The sequence below is a fragment of the Solanum dulcamara genome, chromosome 5 (assembly GCF_947179165.1).
Source record: "Solanum dulcamara chromosome 5, daSolDulc1.2, whole genome shotgun sequence".
Classification (NCBI taxonomy): domain Eukaryota; kingdom Viridiplantae; phylum Streptophyta; class Magnoliopsida; order Solanales; family Solanaceae; genus Solanum; species Solanum dulcamara.
Window position 1 is genome coordinate 66,718,344 of NC_077241.1, and position 12,140 is coordinate 66,730,483.

The following is a 12,140-nucleotide window of genomic DNA, read 5'->3' on the forward strand; positions in this document are numbered from 1 at the left end:
TTCATCCTACGTGTCACGACCCAACCCCGTAGGTCGCAACTGGGGTCCGACCTGGACCCCCTGTACACATATCTATTAGCTGTGGTCACATTGAATTATAAATAAAATAATATCATGTAATAAAGCCCCACTGGACGATAATATTTACATATACCCGTAGCCCTTTTTGTTTGTATCACAATATGACAGGGCACGCAAGCCGACAAGGCTGCCATAACATAACAACATGTACATTATATCATATAGACCCAGCTGAACCAAACTGACATATACAATCCACATATACATGTCTGCAGACCTCTAAACATATAAATGACAACATATGGCGGGACAGGGCCCCCGACGTACCCCTGAATGGATAAAACAATTTCTATACATCCGTGGACTGTATCAAAAACTAGGCCCCGATACAATGGAGCCTCTTCCAGCTGAGCTGCATGGAATCCTAAGCTGACGGACTCCTAAAATCTGTATCTTTACCTGCGGGCGTGAACGCAGCCCCCGAGAAAGGGGGTCAGTATGCCATATGTACTGAGTATGTAAAATGTAACATAACACACTGGAAGTATATTCGAAATAGAGAAGCAGGGGAACAAATTATTAAATCGAAGTCATGTACCTGTACTCTGTGAATCACAAAAGCATGCATGCTCAATTTATACAATATAGCCGGCCCTTTCAGGGGTCCGGTGAATCACATCTGTAGGACCATCATAGGCCCGACACCATCACCACCTTATTACAACACATCATCATATATCTATACACGTATCCTGGCCCTCTATTGAGGGACTTAGTGAATAATACAGTGAACTGTGCACGAGAACATATCCTGACCCGAGACTCAGGGAAAGAAGTATTATAATATACACGAGTAGAGTAGTGAGTAATTATATGCAATTTAAATCATTATTAGAGACTTGACCGTATAAGAAGATTAAAATTTTGTCGGAGGACTCGAGTAGTAGTGTAGTCATCTCGAGTGACTTTTAAATGCCATTATGGGAAATATCAATTATAATCTCGGGGCTCCTAGACATGTACTAAAGTAAAGCCAAATCGCTTATGGAACCAGAAACATTTGTTAACATATAGTCTGTAAGACTTGGAGCCTGTATATTTGTTATCTCTTTAGCATATAACAGTTTCCAGGGAAATAGTTCGACTACTGTAGGAGTTTAATATTCAGAAGTAAATAAGAGATGTTTGAGAATAGAGTTACCCTAGAGCTCAGATCATATTCAACTTACAACTAAGACAAAGGCATGCCCAAAAGAAGAAAGAGAATAAGCTTTATGTAGTCTGTACTTTTCTTCAGGGGATCTGCATACACATATTTCGTACCCGGCCCATCATGGGGCTCGGTGAATCATTATGGCATCATAATCTCATTTTTGTACCAAATACTTGTCAAGGAAAATGAGAGATAGCTTTTCATACACTACTGTTTAACACGTAGAAGCCTTACTAGGCAATACTCAATCCTTATAGAAATTCCAAAACTAAGCAGTGGATAGGGGTTATGAGGCGTACTTAGAGTTTTGGGAATGAAATTATCCCCACATTCCACACACAATTCACTTAAGGCAAAAACTTGCCAAAAGGAAAGAAAGATAGCTGTACGAGCTTATACCAAAATATGCCAAGAGAAAGCTTTACATACCTTGTCTGAATTATTCCTTATCCTGCTTGCCTCGCCGTCCTTTGAACCTATTCAACATGAAAGTAGTATGAATATCAACCCCTTTTACTTTCCAACATCCTAGGTTACATCTTAGTATTAATGGAATCTATTTCCTTAGTCGTTTCCCCGACTAGTTCTGTTATTCGCTAAGGCGTCGACGAAAATTGGGCAGCACCTCTCCTATAATGTGCCCTATCTAAATTTCCAATTAGGTTCCTAAGACCTACAGCCAACCAACAACAACAACCTGCAGCAATTCACACCAACAATATACAACATAAACTCCAAATGACTTATTCAAAAATACGGTAGCACAATAGGGCGTCTAGCCTTTATTTCGTAACGCCTTTCATTATACGCAATGAGGGGTCGTGTGGATTCAACCAGCAGCACCCTAACCCACATTATAACATATTTAGGCCCTGCAACAACACATCACACCCCTGCAGAAGCACCTCACATGAATAACACTATCCTTCGACGACAATTTAACTATAGCAATTCCAATTTAGCTTATTTCGAACGTCGAGTATTTCTACGACATTTTTTTAAACTTTCAGCAGCATACAAGGGGTGTAATACACCATATAACAACACCATAAGATTCAAATTGAAAGTAAAAGCCTTACCTTTTCTAAAATTGGCCAAAACTCGCCAAACCTATCAAAATGTGAATTCTGGACAGCCTACTGTCTTGTATTGTTGCTTAGTTTCGAAGGGATAATTGAAGGAAACAAGATTTGTGGCCTCAATGAAAGTTATAGACATGTGTATCAAAGTCGCAAACAATTTTGAATTTCCCCTACACCAATTTTGTATGAAAATATATGACCAAAATACTCACAGCTGTCCGTGTAGGATTTCCAAAACCAAATCTGGGCAGTACCTCCTCTACACTTCATCACCCTTTTTCGCGAAGCTAAAGGCAAAACTGGATTTGAAAGTCTAAATAAATGTTATATACCTATGAAATACCTTTCCAAAACATATTGAATCACCCGAAAATAAGCTATACAAAAGAAGTTATACCAATATTACTAACAATTGTCCCCTCTAAAAACGGGTCTATGCCCTAGCGTTTTCTCTTTAAGTTTCTCTTAGTTTTCCAAGTGAAGAACTGAAAATATGATTCCGTAGGCATCGTAATATACATATATACACCTCCACATAATTGAGGAACACCGTAGATGATTAATTCACGGAAGAAAAATGAAGAACTTACCTTAGTTCTTCTTGATCCATGGCTGCCATAGGTGTTCTCCCTCTCTCACGTTTTTTTTCTCCTTTTTTGGACTTGTTTGGGCTGAAAAATGACTTAATAGTCATCAACCCACATATATATATTTCCGTAAGAAGTGACACATGTCAGCCTTTAAGGGTGACACGTGTCCGTCTCCTATTGGGCCCGGATCCTTACCTTGTCTCCTAGGCTGCCACGTGTCTTTGTGGGGCCCACCCTCAAGTAGGTGGGTCACCTACTTGCTTGAGGTGCTTCCACGTGGAACCTCCTTATTGGCTACCACGTGTCATCTTCTCCTCTTCCTCGTGAGTTCTAATCTCGTCTCATTTTAAGAGCCTATGTAATCCATGCTTCGCAAGCTTGGTACGTACTCCAATAGCTTAAGTATGTAAGACTTCCAAGTTAGTAGCTTACGTAGGTAACTCGAGTCCTACGACTCATTTCTTAGCCTCCAACTCTTTTCGGATTCGTATAACTCTATTTCCAACCTCCCTTCTCATGAGGTATCACAATCCTCTTTCCTTAGAGTTGTTTAATAGGGTCGTAACTTAAGTGACTCACATACTAGCTTCTAAGTAACTTAATGGAACTTTCGAGTTCAAAGATGTGGGGTGTAAAACTACGCTAGCTACGTAATTCTGGAGTTTGATTCAATTAAACACTTGCCCAATTCGGTGCTCAATACTACTCCCAAAATATGTGTTCATATTAACATCATCATCTAGTCTTATTAGAATTTTATTTAAAACATCAAACTCATATCATTACCTCTTCATCAATTATTACACTTCAAAACATCATTTACATCTCATCAAAACATCATTTACATCTCATCAAAACATCATTTAATCAAATTCATTTAAACTCAATTCTTTTGCTCTTTCAAAACTCAATAAAATATATATATATATATATAGTATTAATTCAAATCACTCTCTTTGTCAATGAATATTAAAAACCAACATCTTTACTCAAAACATGCATAAAAATATTCATGAACATCAAATGAACTAGGGTTCATGGGCAAGTAGCCACGAACAATAATTCCAATAATATGAGAGATAAAAATAATAATAATCTCAATGTATAAATATATCTAATTCAGTAAAAGAAGAATTAATTCATTTAGAATTCAAGATTATGATAAAACTCAACTATAACTCAATTACGATGAATTTAAATATTGAGCCCATGGACGAACTCAATCAAATGCTATGAATAGTCTTACATACTTGGAATCCGAAGCTTTATTCCGAATTGAGGAACTCAATGAATACTCTTGAACCCCTAGTCTTTTCTTCTCGTCGGAGCATTTTGGTGTACTATCCGGAGTATAAGAATCACCAGAATAATATTTTCACACTACTAAAAACTAAAACTATATTTGAGAATGAGTAAAAAAGTGTATAGAGAGAAGAGTTGCTTGAGAAAGCTTGATGAATAAAATGAAAAAATAAGGTGGTATTTATAGGTGTGGAGGAGAGACCTAACAATAAATAAAAATAATTACAAAGGATGATCTTGAAAATTCAATGGAGGATTGTGATGTCATGGATGATGTTAAATGGAGGTTATTGATGTCATGGATGATGTCAAATGGATCTAGATTTTTTCATGGTTGGTGAGATGAATCTTATTTTAACGGAATACCCTTTTTCAGAGATGCATTTGAATAAGATAACTTCCTAATTAGGATTTGGTGTCTTCATATGAATTGTATCTATAGAAGTCTACTTTTATGTTGTTCAAGAATCAACCGATTTGGAGCATCCTACCGTGAGATATGACTTTTCTTCTATAAATACTCAATTTCATCACATCACCATGTCTTGCAAAAATTGATTTATTGGACCTACTTATCCTCCGAATATTAAGATATAGTCTACAAAAGTTGTAGGTAATGACGTTGGGGTTATTCAAAAATTTGAATCACCTAATTTGGACTAACCTATGAAGAGTTATGCCCAAAATATAGAAGTAGTATCATTTTCATCGAGAATTAAAACACCACATACAATGTTTTAGGGAGTGTTACATATACTCAATATTTTCTCTGATACAATATCTCACAACTATATTTTCCCTCTCTTCTCTCATTTGATTACACAATCGAAGAGAAATTACAGCGCTTGTTAAGAGTAGAACAAAGATGCTTGAGGAAGGTTTAGACAATTGTATATTTTCTTCGACCTTTGATGGCTTCTTATACAGGCTCTTTGACAGAGATGACAACTTTGAATATGTACATCTAGACACCTCAACTTGACTCCACTGTATTAGTTGAACACTCTAACTTACAAAATAATCATTTAAGCACCCCAAAATTAAATATACCCTCTAGTCATTACATTATTGGTTGGCTTAAAATAGTATTAACCTTGTACTTTATCATAGTTAAATAGTAATAAGGTAAAAATTCACATTTGTAGTTAGTTTTTATTTACATCATTGTATTTATCATGATTAAGTAATAACATGTCAAAGATCACAAATTTTAAAAATATTTATTTCATTCTTAAATCCATATCAAATCAAACTGTCACGTAAATTTAAACAAGGAGTATCTTTTGTCTTCTCCTGTTTTATTTTGGTTTAGGCAGTAATAACAATTTTCATATATAAACTAACAGTCAAATAGGTAGTTACTGTTGCTGTTTGAAAAAATCAAACAATTGATCTTTTCAACAAATTATTTCTTTTTGTTGACCTCTCTCTTACAAAAAAAAGAAAGAAATCTATATAAATTGCGGTAAAGTGATAACTATTTTATTTATATTCAGAAGGTTCAGGTTCTAGCCTAATTGGATATAAAATCGTCTTTATTAGAAAATATTTTATTCATAATATGAAATTTTCCAATGCAAATCCAAAATTAATTTGGCTTCAACATGAATACAGGATATCGACCGAAAACACAAACACCCCCCAAAAAAAGACTTCTATTACAAAACCATTTCCAGTTTGACCCGTTAATTAAAAAAAATCCCTTTTTCTCTTTTATTCCATCATTTTCTCCCCTTCCAGTTTGACCCATTAATCTGCCTCATCTTTTCTGTTTTCTCTCACAAAAACATCAATAAAATAATAAAATTTTGTGGTGGCGTAGTAATTTTTTATTTTTAATTAAAAGTTTGGAGTTCAAGTGTTGTTACGTACAAAATTCTCTTTATTAAGAACAAGTTTGAAAACTAAAAAAAGTAGAAAAAATTTCCCTTCTTTTTAATTCTTTCATTCTCTCCCCTTCTCTCTGTTTCTACAACTTTGACAGAAGCTGATCAGATTGTATTGGCTATCTCTTTTTCTGACTCGATATCCGGCAAATGTGAGTTTTCTATTCTTGTTTCTGTTTTCATTAAGATGCAATGATTATACCGTAGATTCAGCATGGAACAATGGCGTAATACATAAATAAATATGATCCTTAATTTAGTTTCAGCTGATAACTATAAACTCTAACTTTATCAGTGCACAAGTAAACACTTTAACTATTTAAAACTTGAATAAATAGACACATTCGTCCTATCTGGCATTCTAGAAGTCAACTTTGTGTCCTACATGACGTTCTATGTGTATTATGCCATGTAAGACACGTGTGTCTACTTGTTTAATTTTATACAAGTTTAAGCTGTCTACTTGTAATTACACCCAAAGTTGGAGGGCATAGCTGCTAACTGAATACAAGTTAAGGATCATATTTATGTATTATACCTAGAACAATTTTGTTGATTCTAGTTGTGTTTGCCAATAGGAGAGGGGGGGGGGGGGGGGTTGGTGGTGGTAGTTGGCAGTGGCTACTGATAATTATGGTGGAAGGTATAATAGCTAATAGGGGTATAGTGATTGATGATATGTAACGATGGTAGGTAGATGGCAGTGATCATTGTTCGTAATGATTGATGGTTATTGTGGTAATGCTAGTTGGTGATGATGACTAATGGTGAATGATGGCTTACTGTGGTGATTGAGGGGGACAGTAGTTGTGGCCAAGGATGCCCACTAAGCCAAGCTAGGGGTTTAAGAATTTTTCATCAAGTAGCTACTTTGGAGGCTTGGAGATGGAGCTTGGAATGAAGCCTTGAGGCTTAATAAACCTGCTAAAATGGAAGTACAAGACTCCACTTGGAGGAATACTTGGAACAGGGAGAAACGCTCAACTACAACGTGAGATGTGAAACCTGATGCTATCTCAAGTTAGTATTGTGACTGCAAATCGAGTTGCATTTAACATAAGACTTCAAGGCTCACTGTTTGAGGTTATGGAGAACCTGTGACCGCAAGTTGGAGATGCGACACTGCATGCTACATCACATACTAAACAGGCATTCGGCCGTTTTGGGCTGTTTTTGCAATTTTTAGAGTACCACTTTTGGTTATTTATGTATTAGCCTAGACTATAAATAGATGAGAATAGCTCATTTAGACTAGGTGAATTTTGATACGATATCATGACTTTGAAAAGTGAAACTCTTGTGAGAGTGGGTCTATGGGCTTTGTTGCTAGACAATGTTGATGAGATTGCTTGCTTGAGGATTTTATCCTCTTGAGCGTTATCTTATAGATTTGGTGCTTGTCTTTGGATTCTTAATAACAGGTTTTTGATTTTAATATAGCCTTTATTGTCGTTAGTTCCTTGCTTGTGTCTTTCTTCTATATTTTATTTCTTGTTCAAAATTTAGGATTTCCTTCCTACTTTAGATTACATCACAAAATACGCTTATCTATGACCTAATTTCTCTTAGCATAAGTTTAGAGAACTTTTGCCTCATCCGGCATAAGTTTTGTAGGAAATAAGTTATGGCATGCCTTAATTTTAGAGAACTTTTGTCTCATCCAACATAAGTTCTGTAGAAATGAAGTTATAGCGTGAGTGAAACCTTTTAACTTGCTCAGCATAAGTTTTGTAGGAACTAATTTAAGTCTTTTACGCCATAACTTGTGGGTTCTGAACTGAACTTATTTAAGTTCGGTAGGAATTTAAGCGGCATAATTTGCGTTATATTATGATACGAAAATATAAACTATGCCAAGCGAAAATTTATTGTTATTTCAATGTCAAGGGGATTTTGGCCACTTAGTTGTTACTTAAAGTGCAAAACGACAAAAATTAAAGACCACCCCAAAATAAGGTCTCATTCAAACCTTCATTAAGTGCAAAACCTCTTCCTCTTTTGCTGCTCTATATAGCTGCCTTCATTCAAACACCTCTAATCTTATGAATTGTCTTTGGTGCTTATTTCTCTTTTTTTCATTTGGAAAGTTGTATTCTCAAATTAATATCTTTCTTATTTTTCTCCTTCTATGTTGTACAGCTCATCTGGAAAAATGGAGAGAGCAACCCCTTCAATTTTATGTAGTCTCTTTGTTATTGTGTTGATTCTACTTCTACCAGATACATCAGTGGCTGAATCAATATCTCACATAGTCCAGATCATATGTGGAAATGAAACGGCTATTTCTGCTACAACTTATATGGATACAATGAAAAACATAGGTCCACAAATGAGAACTAGAGGATATGGAGTAGCAATTACTGGCACTGGACCAAATACCACCTATGGACTTGCCCAATGCTATGGTGATCTTTCTTTAGTTGACTGCGTCTTCTGCTACGCTGAAGCGCAAACTCTCCTGCCCCAGTGCTACCCTTATAACGGACGGCGAATTTATCTTGATGGATGCTTTATGCGAGTGGACAATTACATGTTCTATGACCAGTATTTAGGTCCAGAGGATAGGCATGTATGCGGAAACAGGACGACAAAGGGTACATTATTCCAGCAGAATGCTAGGCGAGCCGTTCAGCAAGCAGTTGCAAATGCACCGAGTAATAATGGTTATGTGCGTGCCCAAGTGTCAGTGCCCGGGACTTCCAATGAGACAGCTTATGTTCTCGCTTATTGCTGGAAGACGCTGAGTGCAAACTCCTGCACAGCGTGTTTGCAAAATGCATCTGAATCCATGTTGGGATGCTTACCTTGGTCAGAAGGTAGAGCCCTTTACACTGGATGCTTCATGAGGTATTCTGATACAAATTTTCTCAATGCTATGTCTGCCAGTGGAGGCTCGTCATCAAGGGGTACTTTTTGCTCTTTTTCCATCCTGGTTTGCCTGTTATTTATCGAATGAACATGTAATTTTACTGATAAATGGTCTCTTTTTTTCCATATTGCAGGAAAAGTTGTAGTCATTGTCATTGTTGTTGTTAGTTCCATTGTCGTTTTGGGAGCAGGTGCTTTCATTGGTTTTGGTGTGTGTAAGAACAAACTAATCCAGAAGAAGAGAAAAGGTAACTACTTTTTTGCCAAAAATTAGTCATAAAAGTCATTAGGCTATCAATGATGTACATATTGCTGAGTATATATCTTGCGATTCGCACACAACTGTACTGAAATAACTTGAGGTGTTATTGCATACTCGTGCTTTCCCTGTGTAAAGATAAGACACCTAGGCCAAACTCAACCCCAAAGGGTAGGATTGCCCAAGACCTATAAGCCGACCACCAGTCCATTCTCCAACCAATGTTGGACTTTGACCCACTCTAACACCTTGGGAAATTTGAACTTGTTAGGTGCAAATGATGTTGAGAAATTAGTGAAGATCCTTCTTCAAAACAGCTTGAACTTCAACTATTCGACACTTGACAAAGCAACAGGATCATTCGATGAGGCCAACAAGATCGGGCAAGGTGGATTTGGCACGGTTTATAAGGTATGTAATGGCTTAATGTAGTGTGATTATGTTAACAGCAATGTAATACTAGAAGTGTTGGCAATTAAATAAAGAGCCCTTCTTTTACTATAGTTAAAGAGATGAAGGAAATTGATGATAAAAGTTGTACAAAGTACATATCAAGATACTATTGATAGAAGAAAAGAGAGTCTGAGGAGCAATTTGGTGCAGGGTGTTCTGGCAGATGGGAGAGAGATCGCCATCAAAAGGCTGTTCTTCAACAACAAACACAGAGCTGCAGATTTTTATAACGAGGTTAACATAATCAGTAGCATCCAGAACAAAAATTTGACAAGGTTATTGGGATGCAGCTGCTCAGGACCGGAAAGCCTTCTTGTATACGAGTTACTCCCTAATCAGAGTCTTGATCGCTTCATATTTGGTAAGTAACCGGACTTTACAACAACTACTTTTTAGTCCCAAGCAAGTTAGGGGTCAGCTATAGGAACTCTCACTATTTTATTTAAGTTAAACTCATGTCATCATTGCACAAACTAAATGGTGTGTTTTCACATAACCAGCACAATGACTTTATCAGCCATATGATTCTAACCTTAAAATTTGACAGACCCTACCAAAGGTAAAGCTCTAAACTGGGAGAAGAGATTTAAGATAATTATAGGTGTAGCAGAAGGATTGGTATACCTTCACGAGAACACAAAGACACGAATAATTCACAGAGACATAAAAGCAAGCAACATCCTGTTGGACTCGAGACTCCGTGCAAAGATTGCTGATTTTGGGTTGGCCAGGTCATTCCAAGAAGACAAGAGTCACATAAGCACTGTCCTTGCTGGCACATTGTTAGTACTTCTTCATCTCATTTTCTAATTTCTCGCTTAAAAGTACACAAAAACATAAAGACTAATATGGTCCAATAATGGATGATTTACCCTTTTTATGCAGAGGATATATGGCTCCAGAATACTTAGTTCACGGCCAGCTAACAGAAAAAGCAGACGTCTACAGCTTTGGAATTCTTCTACTAGAGATTGTTACTGGAAGACAAAATAACAAGAGAAAAAATGCCGAATATACACTCAGCTTAGTTTCCGATGTAATTTCTGATCAATCACTTCTCTCTTGAACCAAATGTTAAATCTTGGAAAACATTTTTGTTCTTTGATATTAACTTTATTGGATGACATTAACAGGTGTGGGAGCACTTTCAACACGGGATAGTGAAGGAATTGTTAGATCCGAATCTCATGTTGCATAACTGCCATACAATCAATGTACAAAATGAGGTTGTGAGAGTGTTACATGTGGGACTTTTGTGCATTCAAGAGATCCCAACGTTACGGCCATCCATGTCTAAGGCCTTACAAATGTTCATCAAGAAAGATGAAGAGTTGCCTCATCCTACTAAGCCGCCATTCGTGGATGAGAAAACCATGGAACTTCATGACCCTCGGGAGAAGTACTCGCTTAAACAAGGCGAATCTGCTACGATTGCCATCTTATCTCACAGTTCTTTTTACCCCAGATGATGAGATTTCAGTGCCCTGAAATTGAAGCATATATTAAAGATAGACAAATTAAATTGGTCTCAACTAGCAACTAAACACTCCTACTTTGAGTATGCACATCTAGATACCTCAACTCTGAAAGTACAGGAGACCGGGGGGGGGGGGGTTGAATTCTTTCTGTATTTTGTCTTATAAAACTATGAGTGAGTCAACTACCTAGTTAAAAAAGAATGATTAGAAAGTAAATGACACCTGATGTTTTTATGCTGTTTGGAATCCAATGTGGATTTTAGTTTAGTCCCCTTAAGTTGCAAAGATATTCTTTGTGAGTTCTTGAAGTTTGTCTTGTACATGATCTGTGAAGTGTAGTTCCTAAATTATAAGACTGGATATCAAATTTGGAACAATTTTTAGATCAATTTCGAAGCAAAAGTGTGTTGCCGAAAATTCTACCACAACAAGTTACGCCGGCAATCAGAATTATTAGATTTGTAGCCAATTTCTGGCTATCATCAAGATTTATGAATAGGCAACCTGAAGAATTTTATGACGATTCGCCAGAACTATCACAATTTGGTAGTGAGTATTTGGCGATCATCAAGATTTATGACAAGACAACCGACGAATTATCAAGATTTCGTAGTCAGGCTTTGAGTTTGTTCTTGAACCTTTAGTTGGGCTTCTCTTAATTGAGCCCAAAATCAAGTGGGCCAGTTCATACTAAAATCAAAGCAGCTTAGTTCAACATATTTACCCATGACAAGCACTTTCAAAGGGGTGTCAAATTTCAAGCAACAGAATAAAAAGTTCTAAAATATAAATAAAATATATATAAGAAGTAAAGAAAATTCAACATATCTACTATAAATATAAAATTATAATTTTAACTCTACATACAGGATGTAATTTCTCGACGAAGGGTGATCGGTACCCTAACTCCACCCATGTTACCACTAAGGATGATGAGGTTGAATGGATGGAATTCCTTGATCTCAAATCATTCAAATAAGAAAATCCC

At 36.5% G+C, this 12,140-nt stretch overlaps 1 protein-coding gene across 1 annotated transcript; it reads left to right on the forward strand.

Annotated features, from left to right (window-relative positions):
* Positions 1-6,121: 6,121 nt before the first annotated feature.
* On the forward strand, positions 6,122-11,262 carry LOC129888405 (cysteine-rich receptor-like protein kinase 2). The gene is made up of 8 exons (XM_055963383.1): positions 6,122-6,246; positions 8,234-9,000; positions 9,097-9,210; positions 9,493-9,632; positions 9,825-10,035; positions 10,222-10,456; positions 10,560-10,710; positions 10,808-11,262. The coding sequence occupies exons 2-8, from the start codon at positions 8,247-8,249 to the stop codon at positions 11,141-11,143; spliced, it is 1,941 nt and encodes a 646-aa protein (XP_055819358.1). The 5' UTR covers positions 6,122-6,246; positions 8,234-8,246; the 3' UTR covers positions 11,144-11,262.
* The last annotated feature ends 878 nt before the right edge of the window (positions 11,263-12,140 follow it).

Bases quoted from the DNA above. Each gene is read 5' to 3' on its own strand.
- LOC129888405 (XM_055963383.1), top strand. From the start codon at position 8,247: ATGGAGAGAGCAACCCCTTCAATTTTATGTAGTCTCTTTGTTATTGTG. The intron at 9,001-9,096 runs GTACTTTTTGCT...TCCATATTGCAG, and splicing joins TGGAGGCTCGTCATCAAGGG to GAAAAGTTGTAGTCATTGTC. The intron at 10,711-10,807 runs GTAATTTCTGAT...TGACATTAACAG, and splicing joins CACTCAGCTTAGTTTCCGAT to GTGTGGGAGCACTTTCAACA.